The sequence below is a fragment of the Choloepus didactylus genome, chromosome 20 (assembly GCF_015220235.1).
Source record: "Choloepus didactylus isolate mChoDid1 chromosome 20, mChoDid1.pri, whole genome shotgun sequence".
Classification (NCBI taxonomy): domain Eukaryota; kingdom Metazoa; phylum Chordata; class Mammalia; order Pilosa; family Megalonychidae; genus Choloepus; species Choloepus didactylus.
In genome coordinates this window covers 14240655-14267522 of record NC_051326.1, presented here as the reverse complement: position 1 = coordinate 14267522, position 26868 = coordinate 14240655, and the positions used below count along the sequence as shown (strand labels likewise).

The 26868-nt window shown below is 38.6% G+C and overlaps 1 protein-coding gene across 3 annotated transcripts in view; it reads left to right on the top strand.

Moving 5' to 3' along the window:
* Nucleotides 1-2984: 2984 nt before the first annotated feature.
* ASXL2 (ASXL transcriptional regulator 2) overlaps nt 2985-26868 on the top strand; it is a 186484-nt gene continuing 162600 nt past the window's right edge. For 2 of the 3 annotated variants that reach the window (XR_005213270.1, XM_037812546.1), the window contains exon 1: nt 2986-3255. Coding sequence is in view for 2 of the 3 variants with exons in the window: in XM_037812546.1 (XP_037668474.1) it covers nt 3199-3255 (57 nt within the window). In the remaining variant the exon portion in view is untranslated. Of the gene's footprint in view, nt 3256-26868 lie in introns of all 3 variants that reach the window. The other variant, XM_037812547.1, reaches the window with a different exon arrangement.

Here is a 26868-nt window from a genome sequence, read left to right as displayed (position 1 = left end):
GGGAAAAGAGGAGAGAGAAAAATAATTTGGTAGGGTATGGTGGTAGGGTAAAGAGACTTCTTTATTTGGGTTGGAATTTTTGAGTATATTTTTAGGAAAGGTGTGGAGGGGAGTCAGAGCTAGAAAATATTGGAAAAAATAGGAATAGTTTATGGAGCAACATTCCAAAGAAAGTGAGAAGGATGGTGTCCTGTACAGTGTGCAGTGTACTAAGGAGGGATTAGCCTACTGTAAGGAGGCGTTGCTAAGGACTGGCAAGATTATGGGGAAATTTAGGAGCTGAAGGAAGGCAAGGTGAATCTGCATCTGGTGGCCACTAATTTTTATATAGTGTATGAAGCAATGTTATAAGCCAAATGATGAGGTGAAAGTCAAACTAGGGGTTTTCAGGGGAGTGGCAAATGAGGGAAGTGACTATGGACAAGTCAAAGGATGATTAGTCTTGATGGCCAAGATGAGTGTTGAAACTGTTTCTGTAAGGCTAAGAAATTCGGACATTATCAGCAACTACAGAGGATGTCATAGGAGGGACGTAGGTGGGTTTTTGTTTTAAATTGTTTATTGTGGTAACATATGTACAACACAAAATTTCCTATTGTAACAACTTTCATGTGTACAACTCAGTGATATTAATTACATTTATGGCATTGTACTATCATCACCACCATCCATTACCAAAACTTTCTTATAACCCAAAACAGAAGATCTGTGGTCATCAAGCAATAACTACATTCCCAGTCCCTCCAGCTTCTGGTAATCTGTAATCTACTCTCTGCCTCTATGTATTTGCTTATTCTAGGTATTTCATACAAGTGCAGTCATACAATATTTGTCCTTCTGGGTCTGGCTTATTTCACTCAATATGATGCCTTCAAGGGTTTGTATCAGGACTTCATTCTTTTTTATGGCTGAATAATACTCCACCACATCGATATACCACATTTTGTTTATCCATTAATCTGTTGGTGGACACTTGGGTTGCTTCTACCTTTTGGCAATTGTAAATAATGCTGTCATGAACAAGTGTACAAATATTTGTTTGAATCCCTCTTTTCAATTCTTTTGGGTATATACCTAGAAGAGGCATTGTCAGGTCATATGATAATTCTATATTTAACCTTCTGAAGAACTGCCAAACTGTTTTCCACAGAGGTTGCACCATTTTACATTTAGGTGGCGTTTTATGAAGATATATCTGGCATCCTTTGAAGGAGGGGCTTGAGTAGAGAATGAACATTTAGGAAAATACAGAACTAGGGTGGAACTGATAGGAGAAATGCAATAGGCATAAAAATTAAATCAATAGACATGGGACTAAAACACTATCTGGGCAACTATAATTTAATAAAAAATAAATAATTAAAAAAACACACACACACACAAAATCCAGGCCTGTGGAAGACAGAAAAGTAGGTAATGCAATCCCTCCCTCCCTTTGAAATTGAAAATGTAGCTCCAGAAATGCAAAGTAAAGAGGAGTATCTGGCTTAGCAGGGACTAAAAAAAGTGAGGTAGAGCTCCTAGGCCCAGGCGATTGGGGTGGAAGGCAAGCCCTAGTCAACAGCTGGAGATGGAGAAGGGCTACTTGAACTGATTATAGGTCCAGGCTTTGGAGGGAGATGGTATATACTCTGAGTGTTATGGGTAGTGCTATGGATTACTCAAGAAATTTATGAAAATATAGCCATATCAATTGCTGAAATGGGGCTGTTTGATCAATGACTGACGGAGAAATACAAGGAAGATAGCTTCTCAAACCTCCACTTAAAACCATTTTATTTTTGGTTTAACAGGTGCCTTTTGGAAATAAATGAAGTTATGAATCCTCTTCTCAATAAATGCACATATTAACATACACACAAATATCTTCCATGTTTAGGAAGTTCATTAATTCCTGAAACCCATTCATAAACTCTAAGTTATGTATTGCTCTAACCTGCCACTCCTTCCATAAGTCCTACTTCAGAACATAGTATTTATAAACTTAGTAGATCGTTTGGGGGCAGCCTCTGGTACTAGGTGGGTTTGGCAGTTCACTAATCCTCACACATTTTCACTTGGGAAATGTCGCATCCTGGATCTTTCAGAAGGCTGCTATGGACACTACAAATAATGGTTTCTCACTGCAAAGTTGAGTCACTCAGCAAGTATTTACAGGGCCCGATATTACAGGAACTATGCCAGGTACTGGGTTCACACAGATAAATAGGACACTGTTTCTGTCCTCAATGAGATGATACACATGAGAAAGTGTGACTGTAATTACTGCTGGTCTTCTCAAAAAGTTACCTAATTTGGTGGATATGGTTTAAATAATAAATAGGAAAAAAATCAATTGACCATATAGTCTATTTTTGGACTCTTTGTTAAGTTAAAAAAAGCATTCTGGAAAGGGTTCTGAGCTTGCAATTTGTTTTTTGGCTTCACATTCTAGACTGGTGTGTGTGGCAAGTCACTCAATCTCTGTTGGAGCTAACATGTAAATAAGAATTGTTGCAAATCTTCAAAGGCATATTCTTTGTAAAAATGCACTGTAAAATATGACTAGACAAATGAAAAGAACACAAGTACGGGGCTTATTGAAAGTGACAGTTAGGAGAGTCACTCCTTCAGGGCAGATACTAGCTCTTCCAGGTCTCTACCACCCAGCACACGCCCGAGATATTCCCAATAAACCTCCCCAAACAGATCAAGTTCCGTTTCCGCAGGCCAGGTCGGCGTGAGCGCCAGACAGGCTGACGCATATTAGCGTCCGACTCTCCCTTACGCGCATGATCCTGAAGAGAGGCGGAGACCGGAAGGGCGGGGGTGTGGCAAGGCGCCGCGCCCGCCCGCTCGCTCTCTCTGCATCCCCGCGCGGGAGGCGGGGGCGCGCGCGGGCTCGTTCGCGCGGGTCGCCGCGTACAGTAGTGACGGCCGCGCGGGAGCGGTCACATGACCGCAGCGGCTGCCTGTACAGTAAGGGCCCAATATGGCAGCGGCGGTAGCAGTGGCAACCGCAGCAGGAGGACCCGCCGCCCCATAACCCCCCCCCGCGCGCCACCCCCGCCGCCCCCTCTGCTTGGGTGCTTCTCCGGCCTGACTTCCCCTTTCTCCCACCTTTCCCGACACCGCGGGAAAAGCAGCGCAGCGCAGAGAAGGCAGGGAGGGCGGCCGGAGCCCGGACACGGGAGCCTCCCAGTCAGTTCAAGACCCGACATGAGGGAAAAGGGCCGTAGGAAGAAGGGCAGGACCTGGGCGGAGGCCGCCAAGACGGTAAGGGGGAGGGAGCGAAGGGGAAGGTCGGGAGGATTTCGTTCCCTTGCCACCCGCTAGTCGCAGGGGAAGGGAGGTCACTGTCCCAGCGAGCCGGCTGAGGGGGTACCAGACCGCGCGGAGAGGGCGACGGTTAGTGTTGAGGTTGTGATCCCTGTGGAAATGGAGGCGCCCAGCTGAAGGGGGTCGCCGCGGAGCTCTGGTTTCTCCCAGCGTCAGTGACGAGTCCTCTAGGTGTTTTGAGTCGGTCTCTCGGGGGCCAGTCGCTATTGCCTCCACTCTGTGGTAGCCCCGGCACGGGGAAGTCTGTTGTGCTTGCATAGTAACCCGTTCTTCTCCCTGCTGCGGCTCAAGAGTCCCCATTGGATGCAGATAGGAGAAGGCTTGTGCGTGCATCCAGCCCCGGAAAGAAGAGGGGAACACTGGAGCTTGACAGAATTTAGCCGCTAAAGCAGACAGGCCATGCCTGACCTCGGGCCCCCTGCTTATCTGGGCTCTCAAGAGCCGGCGTGCGATCACGAGGCTTTTGTTTTTGTTGCCGTTTGAGCGGAAAGTGCAGGAGGTGTTTAGAAATGAAGTAACAGGTGGGACTTGTAGAATTTTTTTTTTTCTGTTTCCGTAGAGACCTACTCTGAACAAGGCAGCAATGCATGGTGGGACGTGTAGTTTACTCAGCCTTCACTTTTCCATAGCTAAAGTGATGGTGGGCCAACGAAGTTATAATTAGTGGGTAAAACGCTTTTTTGTTTCCAAATTCTGTTACCTCGAAATTTAGAGGTAGGTTTCGAAACATGGAATATTAAGAATTAGTGATGTCTAAGAAAAGATGTAAAAAGCGTGTATGTATGTAGAAATGAAACGTTAGCAGTTAATGAGGTTCTTCCTTGAAGGTGCAACAGAAAAATAATAAGAGTAAACAGCATTTCAGTGTTGGGAAGTGAGAAAGTGTGGGAGCGTTATCCTGAATGGTGAATTATATCAGTAGTACTGGGACAACTTGCAGAGCCCTTCTGAATGAGATTGTATTGTACGTTGTGTGGTTTTTAAGTGAGATTTTTCTGAATATTAAAGTAATAAGTGTGTTCAATTTGGAAAATTATAGACAAGTATAAAGAAAAAAGATCACTTATTTCAACTGTCAGCTACATCTGCTAATATTTTGTTTATTATTGTCTAGTTTTTAAAATTTATTTCCCAAAATCTGAGTTTTTTCAACTTTGTGCATTGTTTTGTAAACTTTGTGCATTAGGGGATTGACAAGTCTTAAACCTACTCTTTCTGTTTTAGTTGGAAATGTGACAAAGTTAGTGAAAAAAATAGTACTTTTTTATTGAATGTTTTCACTTACATTATTGCTTTGTAAGTGACTCTGCTGGTAGTTTCCCTCTGAAGAGAAAAAACTATAAAAATACTTTTTTGGGGTGGCAGGGGCCTGCTTCTCCACAAAAGACTGTTTTACTTGAAGGGATACCTCAATCCTCTTCTTGTTATTAAAAGAAGCATGGTAAATTTTTATTATAGGTAAGCAGACTCCACTCCTAATTAGAATTCTAGAGTATTTTTTTGATTAGTCTAATTTTCACAATTTGTAAAATTGTGACAAATAGGTAAAACTAGTTTGCTTATGTTAAAATTTTCCTGCAATAAATTGGCTCATTTGCACATTTATAATCGACATTTCATGCCCTAAATAGCTATGTGGAAAATAGAAAAAGGTGGAAAGGCTAGTTTGATCAGTGGAGTTCTGAAAGACTTTACTGTAATTTTGCATTTTGATTCTGACAAATATAAAAGGTTTCAGTCAAAATAAAAGTTAAGTTTAGAAAGAGAGTGATGACACTAAAACTTTTTTTTTTTGTTTTTTCTTTCTAGAAAATGCCCTCCTCTTTTTGGGTTATTTCATCATCTATAAAATGAGGAGATTAAACTAAACCTCAAGTTTTAGAAGGATTCTGTTTGTAGGAGGAATAGATAGACGTAAATATAGGAGGAATAGACAAAAGCATATCTTTAATATTTCATACTGCAGAATGAGATCAGAAAATTGACAAATGAAAGTAAGTTTGACCTAAATTAAGAAACGTTGCAGATATTTAGAAAATCAAGAGGACCAGGAGAGTGGGTTAAATTTATATCAAAGGCATTAAAGTCAAGTATTCTAAGAACAGTTTCAGAAGGAAATAAAATTATTTACAAACATAGGCAATATCTGCTTCCTATTTTATCGTGTTCTTGGTACCTGCATTGTAAACTATCCTGTTTTAGGGGTACTATTAAAACAGGGTGGTACTTCTGACCAGTAATATAGCAACAGATAATCGAATTTATGCATCCAACTATATATATATATGTAAATAAAATATGTTAGATACTGTGTATAATATGTGGTATGTGAGAGAGATACATGGGTTTATGTAAAGTTTATAAACAACTAAAAAACATAATGACTTGTAATTATGTACTAGTTTTATAACATTATGTATTAATTATGCTGAAAGACTGATAAAGCACATTTATATGTAGACTGTAGATTAGTTCCAGTAACTAAGAAAACCAGAGAGAGGAATAATGAAGCTGGGACTTGATTGGACTTGAATGCTCACTGACTGTGTTGGACTATATCTTCACTGATCTTAAGTTTGTCCTTTTTGAATACTCTAGTTATGAAAAGCATTATTCAGGTATTTAGTTAACAGTTTCATGCATGTTAAATTTAAGGGCAGCAGTGGTGGTGATGGTGATGTGATTTGGATGAGAAATGTGTAGTGTAATGTTTAGTGCAATTCAAATTGAGAAATTTTTGTACAGAGAGCCATTACATTGATTCTAGAATCATGTTCAAAGTTGGGCTAATTCTTAAAAAAAAAAAAAAAAAAGGCATTGTGTCATCAAACATTTATTTGATGGCATCCCTGAGGATTTTAGCAGTGTTTGCAAAGCAGAACCTTTGAAATAGCACAATTTTGATCCTGTTTTCTTTTTTGACTTTTCCTTCCTCAACCACTGACAATTATGGAAGCCTCTCTCTTGCTCCACTCGTGCTTGCGCTCTCTCTCTCTCTCTCTCTCTCTCTCTCTCTCTCTGTGTAGGTAAGTGGAAGGGGCAGAGAGGCAGACCTTGGAGATTGTAAACTAGAGATATCTTTGCGTACTGTTGCAGAAAATCAGGGAGTAAGGTGGTCAAAATATGGAAAGTGAAATATGGGGTGCACACCCTGAAGGATAGATCTTTCACAGATGATTTGTAGACTGAAGAAAAAGGTTGGCTTTTGTACTGTTTTTGGATTCCATCTATAGACTGTTCACTCAGTGGTGAATATTACTTCAAACATTTTTATTGTGGTAAGATGTATAGCAAAATTAGCCATTTTAACGACTTTCATGTGTACAATTCAGTGAGGTTAATTACATTCACAGTATTGTGCTACCATTACTGCCATTCATTACCAAAACTTTTTCATCATTACTCCCCATTCCCACTGCCTCCTGCCCCTGGTAACCTGTAATCTACTCTCTTATCTCTGTGTATTTGCTTATTCTAGGTATTTCATGTAAGTGGAATCATACAGTATTTGGCCTTTTGTGTCTGGCTTATTTCACTCAGCATGATGTCTTTAAGGTTCATGATGTCTTCAAGGTTCATCCATGTCGTTATGTATCAGAACTTCATTTCATTATATGGCTGAATAATACCACATTGTGGTTTATCTGTTCATCTGTTGATGGACACTTGGGCTGTGAATAATACTGTTATAAATAGTACCTCTATGAACATTGGTGTACAAATACCTGTTTGAGTCCCTGTTTTTAATTCTTTGGGGGTTATACCCGGAAGAGGAATTTCCAGGTCATAGGGAAATTCTATGTTTAACTTTCAGAGGAACCACCAGACTGTTTTTTCCACGTGATTTTTTTTTAACTTTTTAATTTTTAATTTTGTTACAGAGGTTGTGGATTTACAGAACAATCATGTATAAAATACAAGATTCCCATATATCGCCTCAACACCAGCACCTTATTTTGGTGTGGAACATTTGTTACAGTTGATGACAGTAGCACTTTTTTATAATTGTACTATTTTTTTTAACAGTAGTTACCTTTGTTATAATTGATGAAAGATTATTAAAATAGTACTCCTATCATCCATAGTTTACATTGTGTATTTTTCCCATATACCACCCTGTTATTAAAAACTTGTATTAATACTGTGCATTTGTTATAGTTCATGAAAGAGCATTCTTACATTTGTACTATTAATTGTAGTCCATTGTCTGTAATAGGGTTCACTGTGTTGTACAAGTCCTATGTTTTTTCTTTTAATTTTTACTCTAATAACATACATGACCTAAAAGTTTCCCCTTTAACCACATTTACCTATATAATTCAGTGCTGTTAATTACATTCATAATATTCCATACATTTACAATATTCCAAACATTTCAGTCAAACTAAATAGAAATTCTGTATAATTTAAACATCAACTCCCCTTTCTCTAAACCTGGTCTATCCCCTGGTAACCTATAATCTAGATTCTAACCCTGAATTTGCTTATTATATTTAGTTCATATCAGTGAGATCATACAATATTTGTGCTTTTGTGTTTGGCTTATTTCACTCGGTATAATGCCCTCAAGTTTCAACCATGTTGTTGCAGGGTCCCAAGTTGTAACTGTTGTGAGTTCCTCTATAGTGTGTGACCCCTGGGCTGCTGTCTCTGGACAGAGTGATGAGTGTGTGTCCGGGAGAAGAGGACGGTCTACTCTGGGATAGAAGTTTCTTACCTGATATTTTTCTCCTCTTCAATTCAGTGTTTGTGGAGACCTCCAGTCTCTACTGTCCTCTAGGGTTCTAAGCAAGTGGAATTTGTCCTTAATTTGCTGAATCTCTGGGGAGTTTTTTTTCAGGGGATGTCTTACTTTGTCTTGTTGATGATGTCAACCCTTAAGTTTTTATTTTGAAATAATTTCGAACTTACAGAACAGTTGCAAAGATAATACAGACCCATACAGAGAACTCCAACATACTCCCAACTTCCCAGACACTTGGATCCACTAGTTTTAACATTTGCCAGTTTGTTGTATCATTGTCTTTCTCTCTCTCTACCTGTATATTTGTCTGCTGAATATTTGAGAGGAGGTTGCACATATCACGATCCTTTACCACGTAATACTTCCATGTACATTTCTTATGAAAAAGGCTATTCACTTATGTAATCACCTTAAATGAGGTTATGAAGTTCAAGAGATTTAACATTGATATAATGCTTACAGGCAATATTTCTGTTTTTTCTTATGTCCCAATAATGTCCTCTTGAGACTTTTCTCTTCCATTCTTAGATCCTGTGCTGGTTTGTATATATTATGTCCCACAGAAAAAGCTATATTCTTTAATGCAGTCTTGTTGGGGCAGACGTATTAGTGTTGATTAGGTTGGAAACTTCTGATTGATTGTTTCCATGGAGATGTGACCCACCCAACTGTGAGTGACACATTTGATTAGGGTGTGACCTCTTGATTGAATGTTTCCATGGAAACGTGGTCCCGCCCATTCAGGGTGGGTCTTGATTAGTTCACTAGAGTCCTATAAAAAGAACTCACAAACAGAGGGACCTCAGAGCAACTGAGAGTGATATTTTGAAGAGGAGCTGCAGCTGAGAGGACAAAACACCTCAGTAGCAACATTTTGAGAATGCCATTTTGAAACACAACCTGGGAGCAAGCAGATGCCAGCCATGTGCCTTCCAAGCCAACAGGTTTTCCAGCAGCCAGTGGCTGTCCTTCAGTGAAGGTACCCTATTGTTGATGCCTTACCTTGGACAGTTTATGGCGTTAAGACTGTAATTTTGTAACCAAATAAACCCCCTTTATAAAAGCCAATCCTTTCCTGGTGTTTTTGCGAAACATTAGCATTAGCAAACAGGAACAAATCCCATCCAGTATCATGTATTGTACTTAATTGTCATTTTCTCTTTATTTTATTTTCTCTTTTTTAAGTAGTGGAAGTATATTAAGCATAAATCTTCTGATCACAGTGCTTCCCTAGTGTTCTGGTTTGCTAATGCTGCCATTTTGCAGAGTACCAGAAATGGACTGGCTTTTATAAAGGTGGTTTATTTGGTTACATAGTTACAATCTTAAGGCCATAAAGTGTCCAAGCTAAGGCGTCAACAATAGGGTACCTTCACTGAAGCATACCGACAGTATCCAGAAAACCTCTGTCAGCTGGGAAGGCATGTGGCTCCTGTCTGCTCTGGGGTTCTGGTTTCAAAATGGCTTTCTCCCAGGACATTTTTCTCTAAGCATTTGGGAATATTCTCTGAGTTTTTCTCAGGCAAACTTCGGACTAGCAAAAGTTTACTTTCAATCGCCGTCTTCAAAATGTCTCTCTCAGCTGCAGCACTGAGCTCCTTCTGTCAAGCTCTTACAGGGCTCCAGTAAACTAATCAAGACCCACCCTGAATGGGCAGGGCCACACCTCCATGGAAATAATCTAGTCAAAGGTATTACCCACAGTTGGGTGGGTCACATCTCCATGGAAACAACCTAATCCAAAGAATCCAGCCTAATCAACACTAATATGTCTGTCACGACAAGATTGCATTAAAGAACATGGCGTTTTGGGGGACATAATACATCCAAACTAGCACACCTGGCATACCATTCATTTGGATTAATCACATTCACAATGCTACAGAATCTTTATCACCATCCATTACCAGAACTTTCCCTTCTCCCCAAACAGAAACCCTGCACTCATTATGCGTTAACTCCCTGTTACTCCTTCCCCTGCCCCTGGTAACCTGTACTCTACTTTCTGCCTCTATGAGTGTGCATATTCTCTGAAATTTTCTTTATGATTACCATGGAGTGTAAATTTAACATCCTAAATCTATAACAATCTTGTTTGCTTTGGTAACAATTTAACTTCAATAGCATAATAGCATGCATAAACTTATGTTCTTGTACTCCTCTGCCCTCCACCTTTATGTAGTTGTTACAAATTATGTGTTTATACATTATTAGTCCAAAACCATTGATTTGTCATTACATTTTATGCATTTGCCTTTTAGATCCTGTAGGAAGTAAAAAGTGGAGTTACAAATCAAAAATACAATAGTACTGATATTTGTATTTACCCATGTCTTTATCCTTACTGGAAATCTTCATGTGGCTAAGTTAATTGTCTGGTGTCCTTAAGTTTTAAACTGAAGTACAACCTTTAGCATTTCTTATAGGACCAGTCTAGTGGTGAGGAAGGTCCTCAACTTTTATTTATGTGGGAATGCCTTAATCCCTCCAATTTTGTAAGATATTTTGCCAGATATAGAATTCTTGGTTGGCAGTTTTTTGCTTTCAGCACTTTGCATGTGTCCACTGTCTTCTTGCCTCTGTAGTTTCTGATGAGAAATCAGCATTTAATCTTATTGAATCTCCTTTGTAGGTGATGTGTTTCTTCTCTCTTGTGGCTTTCAGAATTCTCTCTATATCTTTGGCATTCAGCAGTTTGATCATAAGATGGCATGGTATGGGTCTGTTTTTTTTTTTTTATCTTTTTGGAGTTGGTTGAGCATCTTGGATGTGTGTGTATGTGTGTGTGTGTATGCTTTTTGTTAAATTTGAGGTTTTTAGCCATTATTTCTTTGACTGTTGTCTCTGTCCCTGTCTCTTTCTTCTCCTCCTTGGACTTGCACAATGTGTACATTGGTATGCTTAGTGGTGTCCCACAGGTTCCTTAGGCTCTGTTCACTTTTCTTCATTGTTTCTTCTTTCTGCTCGCTACACTGTATGATTTCAATTGTCCTGTCTTCATGTTCACTGATTGTACTGCCGGCTCCAATCTGCTGTTAAATCCTCTAGGGAGTTTTGAATTTCTGGTACTGGGTTCTTCAGCTCTGTTAGGTTCCTTTTCATAATTTTCGTCTTTCTATTGCTATTTCCTTTGTGATCATCTATCATTTTTCTGATTTTCTTTAGTTCTATTGCCTGTGTTTTCCTTTAGCTCTTTGAGGATACTTAGGGCCATTTTAAAAAAAAGTCTTTGGAATGTCCCAAGTCTGAGCTCTTCATTGATGGTTTCTAATGCTTTAATCTGTTCATTTGCTTGGGCCATTGCTCCTGTTTCTTTGTATGTTTTGTAATCTTTTGTTGAAACCTGGAAGTTTTGATATTTTAATGTGTTATTGCTGGAATTTAGGCTCTAAGGCATCTGTTCCATAAGATTGTAACCAGCTAGTGTTTTGAAGAAATTTCCTTGAGTGCCGGGAGCTAACTCCCCCCAAAAAGAAAAAACAAAACAAAATAAAACAAAAACAAAATACCTTTCCCAGTCTTTGCAGATTGACCTGTGCAAGTTCTCTGTTTTAGAGCTTATCCATGCAGTGAGTTTAGAGAAAACCTCCAGACCCTGTGTATTTTGGGCCTGCTTGGTCCTTTATGTCTTATATTGGGTATGTGTGCTTGTCCCTAGGAATTCCATGTTTACATGTACCAAATGTCCCCTCTTCCCTAGAAAACAGTTTATGTCCCAGGCACTGCACTTATGTCCTACAGCAATCTGTAGGAGAGTTCTCTGAGCTGCCTTCTACTTGCAGGACAAGTTCTGGGACATTGAGTCCCTCATGCCACCACCAGACAGATTGGGCCAGATATACATGCTCCCATATGTGCATGTGGGTACTCTGCTCCCTTGGGAACTGGGACCAGGGATCTGTACTGGGACCTTGGCCTGGCTCTGGACCGGCTGGTGAGCAGTGGGGGTGGGGCCAGCCTTAGCACCACGAAATCCTCTGCTTCTAAGTAGCCTTTTTATTGGTTTGGCCCTCGCCCTGTAACTGCAGTCCTTTAATTGTTTTCTGGAGCTTAGGGAAAGATGTTTCTGCCAGTTCTTGCTGGTTGTTCAAAGTTTCTGTAGGCAGCCCCTATCTTGTTTGGGGTGGGAGCCATGTCATGCCCACATAATACTATTTTGAGTGTATACAAAATTTTTATCTGTTATTTACTTTAAGTCATTTAACTTTAGGTAATAAGGTGGATAATAGAAATTTCTATTGAAGGGGTAATAAACTGGTAGGTTAATTCCTTTGGATGTAGGAAGTATAGAAAATGGAAAGTAACTATTAAAAAATATGATTAGAACGATGTTTAGAAAAAATACGATTAGAAAGATGTTCAGAAAAAATATGATTAGAAAGATGTCCAGAAAAAAAGCTTAACAGAAAACATTTTAGAAAAACAGAGAACTCTTAGTTTAGAAGTATTCAGTATTTTTAGTGTTTTTCAAGAATGAGTTTTTTCCCTTAAAAAATGAGGCTAGTGCCTAAGAGTCTCCTCCTGAATGCCTCTTTGTTGCTCAGATGTGGCCCTGTCTCTCTGGCTAAGCCAACTTGAAAGGTGAAATCACTGCCCTCCCCTCTGCGTGGGATCAGACACCCAGGGAAGTGAATCTCCCTGGCAACGTGGAATATGACTCCCGGGGAGGAATGTAGACCCGGCATCGTGGGATGGAGAACATCTTCTTGACCAAAAGGGGGATGTGAAAGGAAATGAAATAAGCTTCAGTGGCAGAGAGATTCCAAAACGAGCCGAGAGATCACTCTGGTGGGCACTCTTACGCACACTTTAGACAACCTTTTTTAGGTTCTAAAGAATTGGGGTAGCTGGTGGTGGATACCTGAAACTTTTAAACTACAACCCAGAACCCATGAATCTCGAAGACAGTTGTATAAAAATGTAGCTTATGAGGGGTGACAGTGGGATTGGGAATGCCATAAGGACCAAACTCCACTTTGTCTAGTTTATGGATGGATGTGTAGAAAAGTAGGGGAAGCAAACAAACAGATAAAGGTACCCAGTGTTCTTTTTTACTTCAATTGCTCTTTTTCACTCTAATTATTATTCTTGTTATTTTTGTGTGTGTGCTAATGAAGGTGTCAGGGATTGATTTAGGTGATGAATGTACAACTATGTAATGGTACTGTAAACAATCGAAAGTACAATTTGTTTTGTATGACTGCGTGGTATGTGAATATATCTCAATAAAATGGTGATTAAAAAAAAAAAAAAAATGAGGCTAGCTCCCTCTTAAGAGGGACATGATTTTCAGGGATGCAAGGTGTTATGGCAAAGTGGAACATACTCCCAGGGATGAGCCTGGCCCTGTCATCGTGGGATTGACCATGCCTTCTTGACCAAAAGGGGGAAAAGAAATGTAACAAAATAAGGTTTCTGTGGCTAAGAGATTTCATGTAGAGTCGAGAGGTCATTCTGGAGGTTACTGTTATGCAAGCTTCAGTCAGATATTACAAATTGCCATGGCATGTCAGGCCCCAACCAACAGTATTTCTGAAAACCCTAAAGAAAATCCAGGGCTCTAAGACTCTGTAAAAGTTTTACTTATTAAGTTTATTTTCCAGAAATTTAAAACCTGCCGATTGTTCCTATGCCAGATAAGCTCTGAAACTTAGAGGTACCAGTTTCTCCCAGAATGTCAATCAGTTGCATTCTCCTACCCCATAATGTCAACCCCCCTTTCAACATGAAGAAGTTAGAATGGTCATTGCCCAAATATCCCTGAAGACTGAGAAAATGATCAAATGAGAGGGAGGAGTTGTAACAAAGAAGTTAGGATTTAACAAATGATTATGACTACTGAATCATCATATAGCTATTTCTTTTTAGTGTCTAGTGTATTAGAACAACAAAAAGGAAATACCTAGAATTGTGGAATGGTAACCCATACTATACTTTGAAATTTGCTCTATAACTACCTGTTAAACTGTATTTTGAAATTTATCACTTTTCTATGTATATGTTATATTTCACAATAAAAAATGTTTAAAAACAAACAACAAAAAAGTGAGGCTAGGAGTATTGTGAGGCCTGATTATATTCCTTTAGATAGGTAGTGACCGGGCCAGTGTCATTTTAAGTTTGTGTTCAAATTATATTTGTAGTTGTATTAGAATCTCCAGGAGAGAATGTTCAGTTGGGAAAAACATATTCAAGAAACCTATTTTTTGTAAAACTTAGCAAAATCTTCTTGACCTGTGGGAAGAAAAAAAAATAGAGGGAGAAAGCCTTGTAAGGGGCATGGGTTAAAAATTGAGAAACACTGCTCTGATAGATAATTTCTAAAACAGTTGCATCTTTACATTTACCAATTGACTGTAAGTCTGTTGCACTAGGTGATTTGATGTAACAGTCTTAGGGAGTTATTCTTAATTTCTAAAATAGTTGCATCTTTACATTTATTAATTGACTATCTGTAAGTCTGTTGCACTGGGTGATTTGATGTGAATAACAGTCTTAAGGAATTGTGAATAACAGTCTTGGGGAGTTATTCTTACTTGAATGATCTTCCTTCTTGTCATATTACTGAAGTCAAGTTTTCCTTCATTTCACTTCTTGAATTTATGTTATTGTTTTACTTTCATCCTTTCTTCTGTTCTGTTTTTATGTTCCTGTCCTGAAAGCCCACAAACCTGCCAGCTTGTTGAAGTTCCGGAAAAAAACAGTCTTTCTTGAACACATAATTAAAAAATTTCTCTGAAAGGTGCTTCTGCCTTTCTTCTAAAATTCTGACAGGAGCTGAGAAAATAACCTCAAATTATTTTGCTTCCTTGCTGCTTCCTCATCTCCAAAGTCTATATACTCTTAAGAGACTGTGTAATTTTGCTGGAGGTGTGTTTTCACTATGAGACCTGCCTCATAATGTCAGAGTTCATCCATGTTGTCGCATGTTTCAGGACTTCATTCCTTCTTACTGCTGAATAATATTCCATCATATGTATATACATTTTGTTTATTCATTCATCGGTTGATGGACACTTGGGTTGCTTCCATCTCTTGGCAATTGTGAATAATGCTGCTGTGAACATTGGTATGCAAATATCTGTTCAAGTCCCTGCTTTCAGTTCTGGGCATACACCAAGTAGCAGGATTGCTGAATCTTTGGGCAACTCTATGCTTAGCTTTTTGAGGAACCGCCAAACCGTCTTCCACAGCAGCTGTACCATTTTAAATTCCCACTGGCAGTAAGTGTTCCTGTATCTCCACATCCTCTCCAACACTTGTAGTTTCCTGTTTGTTTAATAGTGGCTATTCTAGTAGGTATGAAATGATATCTTATTGTAGTTTTGATTTACATTTCCCTAATAGCTAGTGAAACTGAGCATCTTTTCATGTGCCTTTTTAGCCATTTGTGTTTCTTCCTTGGAAAAATGTCTGTTCATGTCTTTTGCCCATTTTTAAATTGGGTTGTTTGTCTTTTTCTTGTTGAATTGAAATTTTCTTTTTTTTAATATATTCTGGATATCAGAAAAATCACAGATAGTGGTTTCCAAATATTTTTTCCCATTGAGCCGGCTGCATTTCTACCCTTTTTATAAAGTCCATTGAAGCACAGAAATATTCAATTTTGAGGAGGTCCCATTGATTTTTTCTTTTGTTGCTTGTGCTTTGGGTGTAAGGAAACTACTGCCTATCAATAGATCTTGAAGATTTTGCCCTACATTTTCTTCTAGGAATTTTATTGTATTGTCTCTTATATTTAGGTCTTTGATCCATTCTGAGTTAATATTTGTACTGGAAGTGAGGTAGGGGTCCTCTTTCATTCTTTTGGATATGAATATCCAGTTCTCCCAATGCCATTTATTGAAGAAACTGTTCTGTCCAGTAGAGTGGGCTTGGGAGCCTTGTCAAAAATCAATTGACCATAGACCTGAGGGTCTGTTTCTAAACTCTCAATTCGATTCCATTGATTGGTATGTCTGTTTTTATGCTGTACCATGCTGTTTTTTTTTAAATGCAGTTTCATTTATATTCACATACCCTACAGTCATCCACAGTGTACAATCAGTTGTTCACAGTACCATCATATAGTTGTGCATTCATCACCAAAATCAATTTTTGAACATTTTCATTACTCCAAAAAAAAAAAGAATAAAAATACAAGTAAAGAAGAATACCCAAAACATCTCATCTCCCCTTTTATTCATTTAAATTTTGTTCCCCTTTTTCTACTCATCTACTCATCTATGAAGGGAGTGTGATCTATAAGGTTTTCACAGTCACACAGTTACACTGTACATTCAAAAAGTCAACCCTTTTATGAGGCAGGGATATAATTATTTTTCTCAAAATGATTATATTTCTTAATACCTCTTGTATAATTTATCCTTTCCCCATTTATTTGAAATAGAAACTTAATCACATATTGAATTCTTAAAATATAAAGTCTGTGGACTTAAAAGCTATACTATTTCTCAGTCTTGTCTATTCCCACATCAGTACCATGTTGCTTTACTCCTCATTGTATCTTTGTAGTTCACTTCAGTATCTAGTAATTCAAGTTATGCCTCACTACCCTTCTTTTTGAAGAAGTATTTTAGTCTAACCCAGATAAACTTTTGATTCATTTAATCAGTGAAATTGCTTTAAATTCATACATTTACTTGACGATGCTTTATCATATGGATTCATCCCATTCAGAAATAAATCAGGTGTCTTCAATTTTTCAAGTTTTTTTCCCTGTCCTTTCCAAGGATTTTATAGTTTTTTTCATCTAGATCCTGTACATTACTTATTCAAATCATTTGTAGATTTAAAAAAAATTTTTTTTGGTAGATTATTGGTACATAGGAAAGCCATTGACTTTTATATATATCTACTTTAACAGTCACCTCTGACCAAAATCTTTAACAGGTTTCTAGTTGATTCTTTGGAGATTGCTAGACAAGCAATCACAGTATCTGCAAAGAACACAACTATGTGTCTTCCTTTAACGTTTATATCTCACTTATTTTTCATGACTAGCCATATTGGCTGTAACTTCCAGGACAATGGTGATTAACAGTAGTGATAGCAAATTTCCTTGTCATATTTCTTATTTTTTTCATAGATTTGTGTCTAGTGTTTCCACAACCCCTGTGATGTTGGCTGTTAGTATAAAATATTCTGTATGTTATAAAAGTGTCTGTGCCAGTTTGGGTATATTATGTCCCCCAGAAAAGCCATGTTCTTTAATGTAGTCTTGTGGGGGCAGAGTTATCAGTCTTGATTAGGGTGAAACCTTTTGATTGAATGTTTCCGTGGAGATGTGACCCACTCAACAGTGGGTGAAAACTCTGATTGAATTATTTCCATGGAGGTATGGACCCTGCCCATTCAGAGTGGGTCTTGATTAGTTCACTGGACTATTTAAGAGAGCTCAAGGGCCAACACAGATGCTGATGCTTGGAGACGCTTGGAGATGCAAAGCTAAGAGATGAAGCCCCGAGTTTGCCCCAGAGAAGCTAAGGGAGGACCCCAGACGCTTAGAGAGAACCCTCCTGGGAGAACAAGTACAGATGCACAGGAGCTGAGAGAGAGGAGTTGAAACACAACCCAGGACCAGCAGACGCCAGCCACGTGCCTTCCCAGTTGATGAAGTGTTCCGGACGCCATCAGCCATTCTTCAGTGAAAGTATTCTCTTGTTGATGCCTTAGTTTGGACCCTTTTATGGCCTTAGAATTGTAAATTTGTAACCTAATAAATCCTCTTTATAAAAGCCAAACTATTTATGGTATTTTGTATAATGGCAGCATTAGTAAACCAGAACAGCATCCTTCTAGGGAATTTTTGTTGTGCTTTATGTTAAGAACAAGTAATATCCTGAGTCTTATTTCCACTATTCCCAAGATTGCACTTTTAGGAGGAAAATAAATTTATTTAAGTAAACCAGTCATAGAGTCAACAACATCTAAATCTTCCATAGAAGTACAGATATTCTACTTCAGTTTATCAGCCTGGGGATATATGTACTTAACATTTTCTTTAAATTAAAACATTTAAATAGGTGTTAAATTTTAATAATTGCCTTCTTTACATGGTTTAAGATAATCATATAGCCTATTAGCATTACACTAAGTTCTGTAACCAAATTCCAAGATTTCACTAGCTTAGCACAAGGTCATTAATTTAACAGTTCAGTGTAGGTATTCCTGATCAGTGACCAGCTTTTCTCAATGAAGCAACTCAAGAAACCTGTCTCTTTCCAACATGTGTCTCCTCATGCCCTAGCCCTTGGAGTCTTCTGCATCCAATCAAGAGAAGAGAGCACGTAGAGAAAACACACCCTCTTCTTAAATACCTTGGCCAAAAAATGACACGTCTACTGCCAAACAATCACAATCTACTGCAAAAATAGTGATTTGGTACCATGTGGACATGAGGTGGTTAAGGAAATAAGACCCTTGTCTGGGTAGCGTCTCTACATACAGTTTTTCACCTTTGACCTAATAATTTGTTGAAACACAGCATAAAAACACTGACCAAACAAGGATGGTGATATATTCTAAATAATAGCTGGGTTAAGACTTAAAATTTAAATGTCACAGTTTTCTCAAAACCCTTGAGGACTTAATGATTTTTGTTGCTGAAGCTTTGGCCATTCTCTGACACAGAGGAAAGGATGGTACCCAATGCATGCTACCTTCTACAGACCACTAATCCAGAATCACTCCAGAAGATCTCTGATTAACTAGGTAGGGCACTTGGCGTGACACGCACTTCAGAGTAAACTGGGATAAGAAGAAAGTAAAAACCACCAATATGCAGCAAACAGGGCTTACTTAGTCCTGGTAGTGAACGTGTTATCTCCCTGGCTTGATCACCTACATCTCTCTTCGCCAACCACTCTACTCCAGCTACACTGGCCTCATGGTTGCCAGGACGAGGCAGGCACAGTCTGCACTGCCTCAGTCTTTGTACTGACTTTTCCCTCGGTTTCAATAGAACGCTCTTCCCCCAAGTATCTGCAAAACTTGCTGCTTTGCCTCCTTCAAGTGTATGGTCAAATGTAACCTCCTTTCTGAGGTTTTCTCTCTATACCCAATTTAAAAATTGTCTATTTCTCCAATCCCATCTGTGCCGCTTTGAATGTATTATGTCCCCCAGAAAAAGCCATATTCTTTGATGCAGTCTTGTGGGGCAGACATATTATTGGGGATTAAGTTGGAATGTTTGGATTAGGTTGTTTGCATGGAAATGCGCCCCACCCAACTGTAGGTGATAACTCTGATGAGATATTTCCATGGAGGCATGGCCCCACCCATTCAGGGGTGGGCCTTGATCAGTGGAGCCACATAAATGAGCTGACAAACAGAAGGAACACAATGCAGCTGTGAGTGACATTTTGAAGAGGAGCTACAGCCAAGAGGGACACTTTGAAGAACTCACAGAGCTGCAGTTGAGAGACATTTTGAAGACAGCCATTGAAAGCAGACTCTTACTCTGGAGAAGCTAAGAGAGGACGAACTCCACAAGTGAAACTAAGAGTGACATTTTTGAGGAACTGCAGCCTAGAGAGGAACATCCTGGAAGAAAGCCATTTTGAAATTAGAACTTTGGAGCAGATGCCAGCCACATGCCTTCCCAGCTAACAGAGGTTTTCCGGACACCATTGGCCATCCTCCACTGAAGGTGCCTGATTGCTGATGTGTTACCTTGGACACTTTATGGTCTTCAGACTGTTAACTGTGTAACCAAATAAACCCCTTTTTATAAAAGCCAATCCTTCCCTGGTGTTTTGCATTCCCGCAGCATTAGCAAACTGGAACACCATCCCAGCACTCCCCAGCCATCCTGTTTCATTGTTCCCCATAGCACTTATCACTAACATACTATATAGTTTATTTAACATGGTCTCTGTCTTCCTCCTTTGCCCACATTGTTGTATTCCAATGCAGGCAGGGCTTTTTTTTTCACCCCTGGTTTGTTCACTGATACACCCACATATTCTAGAACAGGTCTGGCACACAGTAAGTGCTCAATAAATATTTAACTAAATCAAATGTTCCACATATTTAATGTCAAAGATACAGCATTGAGATTTAGTGTTTAATTGATCCTATCCTAAGCCAATCTAAGATATTGACCAAAAATTGTCCCTCCAACTAGTTTACAAATCTAAAGACCTGATAAAAAAGATTTGAAATATTGATAATGATACTGTTTCTCCTGGTCTCTGCCTAAATCCCTTACCTTTTATGGAGAAAACTAGAAAAGGTCACAGAAGAAAGCTCTCTCCACTCCACTGCAGAGTATGTTTGGTGCTTTCCTTCATTCACAGCAGCTATGTCCTTCTCATCTCTGCTTTGTCCACCTTCCAAAGGAAAACTGGAGGAAGGTGGAAACACTAACATTAAGAGCTCCGGGAGTCGGTAAAAGGGGGGAGGAGATGACAAAGTGAATATAGGTAGAAACATGAATATTATAGGGAAAACCTCAGACTGATATGTATGTTTAATTACTAATGATATTTTAAACTTTTCTTACACATAAGGCAATGTTATTATTTAATTGCATCTGAACTTCCCAGCTATCATAATGTTTAAGGAAAAAATGTTACTCTTAAAATGTATCCACCATATGGGAAAACTGGTGATGTATTTTGTTACTGATGACATTGTAAATGGGTATAAGTCTTTAATAAAGCAATATATCAAGAAGTGCAATATACCAAAGTGCACACAGATCAGAAAAACACAAAATACAGAAGCACACAGCAAGGAATTGATTAAATCATCTGAAGATGAGCTCTACTCTGAATTTTAAATAAAAATTGAAGTCTCGACAAGTTAAAAAAAGGCAGTTCATTGCTGCCAGAGAGTTAGGCACAAGGAGGAAACAGGAAAAGAGAAGACAAGGGCCAGGTCATCATAAAATGCCTTTTATGCCAGGCCATAAAAAGGTAAATAAATTTACCTTATTGGCAGGTGACGGCCCATTAGTAAAGAACCAAGAAAAGAACCATCACAGTCAGACTACATGTTAAAGAGATTATTCTGACAACAATATGGAGGACAGATGGGTTAGAGAGGATTTTAACTTATAGGCAGTGAAATCCAATTGTGGAAACTATAACAACTAAGGCAGTGGGAACGGAAATGTATAAGAGGTGATGGATTTCAAAAATCTGTAGGGCTTTTGGAGGGAGGTGACCTTATAAACATAGAAAAAGTTTCCAGATTTTTTACATTTTGGTAAAAGAAGGGAAAATGAAGCACAAAAGGAAGAACAGGTTTTGAGAAGTCATATTAGTTTTAGCCACATGATAATCTTTTACCAAATCACAGAAAATATCATGTAAATATAGTATATCTCAGATTTCAGTAATATAAAATAAAAAAAATCTCAGGATGCATCCTCCATAATTTGATAATTACAATGATGTGACACAGACAAATAGGTATGCATGCACACACACAAAAACAATACTAGGTGTGAACCTCTTATGCTTATAGCTCTTACACAATTATAAAAATAAATTTACAAAATAAATCTGAACTGTAAAGTACAACTTCTGTTGTACTTTAATACTGAAACAGTGCTACTGACTATAATGATATACAGTGGTCCCAACTTTCTATAGGTCTTTTTGCTTGCCTACACACCAAATGCCTTTTGATGATGTTTTCTTATTTGATATATGGTGAAACCTTCATTCAATAATGCACTATGATGCCAGCTGACTTTCCCTTGGCCACAAATGAATGCATCATTTCCCTATTAAGTCTTCCTAGTCCGTTAAACATGGACACCAAAATCACAAGACAATTCAGTCAAAAATATGCTCATGCAAATTTTAAGATTAACATTAAGGCATAACACTTAATATTTGCAAGACAACTTTCAGAACTCCTTGAATTAATCTGCAAACTCCTGGAGGGGAGGTCCACTAGAAAGCTAGCTTGCAAAACGTTTTTATTAAACCTCAGTCACTTGCTTCCCCTCTTAGAAAACAAACCTGGAAAATACATATGAAGCAAATCCAGTACTAACTGATAAGACTGGGAAACAGTGACCCCTTTAGCCTCTAACTCTTCTCAAAGTGTGACCTTTTTTTTTAAATTTTTTTTAAATATTCATTTCATTGAGATATATTCACATACCACACAGTCATACAAAACAAATCGTACATTCGGTTGTTTACAGTACCATTACATAGTTGAACATTCATCACCAAAATCAATCCCTGACACCTTCATTACCACACACACAAAAATAACAAGAATAATAATTAAAGTGAAAAAGAGCAATTAAAGTAAAAAAGAACACTGGGTACCTTTGTTTGTTTGTTTGTTTCTTTCCCCCATTTTTCTACTCATCCATCCATAAACTAGACAAAGGGGAGTGTGGTCCTTATGGCTTTCCAATCCCATTGTCACCCCTCATAAGCTACATTTTTATACAATTGTCTTCAAGATTCATGGGTTCTGGGTTGTAGTTTGATAGTTTCAGGTATCTACTGCCAGCTACCCCAATTCATTAGAACCTAAAAAGGGTTGTCTATATTGTGCGTAAGAGTGCCCACCAGAGTGACTTCTCAGCTTGCTTTGGAATCTCTCTGCCACTGAAGCTTATTTCATTTCCTTTCACATCCCCCTTTTGGTCAAGAAGATGTTCTCCATCCCACGATGCCGGGTCTACATTCCTCCCTGGGAGTCATATTCCACATTGCCAGGGAGATTCACTCCCCTGGGAGTCTGATCCCACGTAGTGGAGAGGGCAGTGATTTCACCTGCCAAGTTGGCTTAGCTAGAGAGAGAGGTCCACATCTGAGCAACAGAGAGGCATTCGGGAGGAGGCTCTTAGGCACAATTATAGGGAGGCCTAGCCTCTCCTTTGCAGCAACAGTCTTCCCAAGGGCAAATCCTGTGATAGAAGACTCAGCCCATCAAACTACCAGTCCCCTATGTCTGTGAGCACATCAGCAACCATCAAGGTGGGGCAGGCCAATACCCCTGCATTCTATACCAGCTCCTCAGGGGGCCTCTGCATATTTTTTTCCTTGTTTTTTTTTTTTTTTTTAAATCAACTGTATAAAAACTAAAAAAAAAAAAAAATTAAAAAAAACATACAATCAAAGAACATTTCAAAGAGACCATAACAAGGGAGTAAGAAAAAGACAAATAACCTAGGATAACTACTTTACTTCCAGCATGTTCCTACTCTACCCCAAGAAAGTAACTTAATATAGGAACATTTCTGTGAACTTGTTCCTACCATACCCATCAGAAATTAACAGACCATCGTCATTCCTGGGCATTCCCAGAACGTTAAATTTACCCATGATAGCTTATCTGTTCTTATCGGACTGTCATTTCCCCCTTCCTTAATTGCTATCTATCGCTAGTTCCCCTACATTCTACATTATAAACCATTTGTTTTACATTTTTCAAAGTTCACATTAGTGGTAGCATATAATATTTCTCTTTTTGTGCCTGGCTTATTTCGCTCAGCATTATGTCTTCAAGGTTCATCCATGTTGTCATATATTTCACGACATCGTTCCTTCTTACTGCCGTGTAGTATTCCATCGTGTGTATGTACCACATTTTATTTATCCACTTATCTATTGAAGGATATTTGGGTTGTTTCCATCTCTTGGCAATTGTGAATAATTCTGCTATGAATCTTGGTGTGCAGATATCTGTTCATGTCACTGCTTTCCGATCTTCCAGGTATATACCGAGAAGTGCAATCGCTGGATCGAAGGGTAACTCTATATCTAGTTTTCTAAGGAACTGCCAGACTGACTTCCACAGTGGCTGAACCACTATACAGTCCCACCAACAATGAATAAGAGTTCCTATTTCTCCACATCCCCTCCAGCATTTGTAGTTTCCTGTATGTTTAATGGCAGCCATTCTAATTGGTGTGAGATGGTATCTCATTGTGGTCTTAATTTGCATCTCTCTAATAGCTAGTGAAGCTGAACATTTTTTCTTGTGTTTCTTGGCCATTTGTATTTTCTCTTCAGAGAACTGTCTTTTCACATCTTTTACCCATTTTATAATTGGGCTGTCTGTACTACTGTCATTGAGTTGTAGGATTTCTATATATATGCAAGATATCAGTCTTTTGTCAGATACATGGTTTCCAAAATTTTTTTCCCATTGAGTTGGCTGCCTCTACCTTTTTGAGAAATTCCTTTGAGGTACAGAAACTTCTAAGCTTGAGGAGTTCCCATTTATCTATTTTTTCTTTTGTTACTTGTGCTTTGGGTGTAAAGACTAGGAAGTGTCCGCCTAATACAAGGTCTTGAAGATGTTTTCCTACATTATCTTCTAGGAGTTTTATGGTACTTTCTATTATACGGAGATCTTTCATCCATTTTGAGTTAATTTTTGTGTAGGGTGTTAGGTAGGGGTCCTCTTTCTTTTGGATATGGATATCCAACTCTCCCAGCCCCATTTGTTGAAAAGACCATTATGACTCAGTTCAGTGACTTTGGGGGCCTTATCAAAGATCGGTCGGCCATAGATCTGGGGGTTTATCTCCAAATTCTCAATTTGATTCCATTGATCAATATGTCTGTGTTTGTGCCAGTACCATGCTGTTTTGACAACTGTGGCTTTATAAGCTTCAAAGTCAGGGAGTGTAAGTCCTCCCACTTCATTTTTCTTTTTAAGAGTGTCTTTATCAATTTGAGGCATCTTCCCTTTCCAAATAAATTTGATAACTAGCTTTTCCAAGTCTGCAAAGTAGGTTGTTGGAATTTTGATTGGGATTGCATTGAGCCTGTAGATGAGTCTTAATGACATTTAGCCTTCCTATCCACGAACATGAAATATTTTTCCATCTGTTAAGGTCTCCTATTTCTTTAAGTAGAGTTATGTAGCTTTCTTTGTACAGGTCTTTTACATCTTTGGTTAAGTTTATTCCTAGGTACTTGATTTTTTTAGTTGCTATTGAAAATGGTATCTTTTTCTTGAGTTTCTCTTCAGTTTGTTCATTTCTAGCATATAAAAACATTGCTGACTTATGTGCATTAATTTTGTATCCCGCTACTTTGCTAAATTTGTTAATTAGCTCTAGTAGCTGTATCGTCGCTTTCTTGGGGTTTTCCAGATATAAGATGATATCATCTGCAAACAATCACAGTTTTACTTCTTCCTTTCCAATTTGGATGCCTCTTATTTCTTTGTCTTGCCGGATTGCCCTGGCTAGCACTTCCAGCACAATGTTGAAGAACAGTGGTGACAGCGGGCATCCTTGTCTTGTTCCTGATCTTAGAGGGAAGGTTTTCAGTCTCTCACCATTGAGTGCTATGCTGACTGTGGGTTTTTCATATATGTTCTTTATCATATTGAGGAAGTTTCCTTCAGTTCCTACCTTTTGAAGTGTTTGTATCAAAAAGGGATGTTGGATTTTGTCGAATGCTTTTTCAGCATCTATTGAGATGATCATTTGATTCTTCTCTTTTGATTTGTTAGTGTGAAGTACTACATGGATTGATTTTCTTATGTTGAACCATCCTTGCATGCCTGGAATGAACCCCACTTGGTCATGGTGTATGATTTTTTTTTTTTTATTATTATTATTTTTTTTTTAATCTTCATTTTACTGAGATATATTCACATACCACGCAGTCATACAAAACAAATCGTACTTTCGATTGTTTACAGTACCATTACAAAGTAGTACATTCATCACCCAAATGAATCCCTGACACCTTCATTAGCACACACACAAAAATAACAAGAATAATAATTAGAGTGAAAAAGAGCAATTGAAGTAAAAAAGAACACTGGGTACCTTTGTCTGTTTGTTTCCTTCCCCTATTTTTCTACTCATCCATCCATAAACTAGACAAAGTGGAGTGTGGTCCTTATGGCTTTCCCAATCCCATTGTCACCCCTCATAAGCTACATTTTTATACAACTGTCTTCGAGATTCATGGGTTCTGGGTTGTAGTTTGATAGTTTCAGGTATTCACCACCAGCTACCCCAATTCTTTAGAACCTAAAAAGGGTTGTCTAAAGTGTGCATAAGAGTGCCCACCAGAGTGACCTCTCGGCTCCTTTTGGATTCTCTCTGCCACTGAAGCTTATTTCATTTCCTTTCACATCCCCCTTTTGGTCAAGAAGATGTTCTCCGTCCCACGATGCCAGGTCTACATTCCTCCCTGGGAGTCATATTCCACGTTGCCAGGGAGATTCACTCCCCTGGGTGTCTGATCCCATGTAGGGGGGAGGGCAGTGATTTCACCTTTCAAGTTGGCTTAGCTAGAGAGACAGGGCCACATCTGAGCAACAAAGAGGCATTCGGGAGGAGGCTCTTAGGCACAACCATAGGGAGGCCTAGCCTCTCCTTCGCAGCAACCGTCTTCCCAAGGGTAAAACCTATGGTAGAGGGCTCAACCCATCAAACCACCAGTCCCCTATGTCTGTGGTCATGTTAGCAACCATGGAGGTGGGGTAGGCGAATACCCCTGCATTCTCCACAGGCTCCTCAAGGGGGCACTACATCTTTTTTTTTCCGTGTTTTTCTTTTCTTTTTTTTTTTTTTTTTAACTTTCCCTTCTTTTTTAAATCAACTGTATGAAAAAAAAGTTAAAAAGAAAACAAACATACAATAAAAGAACATTTCAAAGAGACCATAACAAGGGAGTAAGAAAAAGACAACTAATCTAAGATAACTGCTTAACTTCCAACATGTTCCTACTTTACTCCAAGAAAGTTACCTAATGTAGCAACATTTCTGTGAACTTGCTCCTACTATATCCATCAGAAATTAACAGACCATAGTCATTCCTGGGCATCCCCAGAACGTTAAATAGCTTATCTGTTCT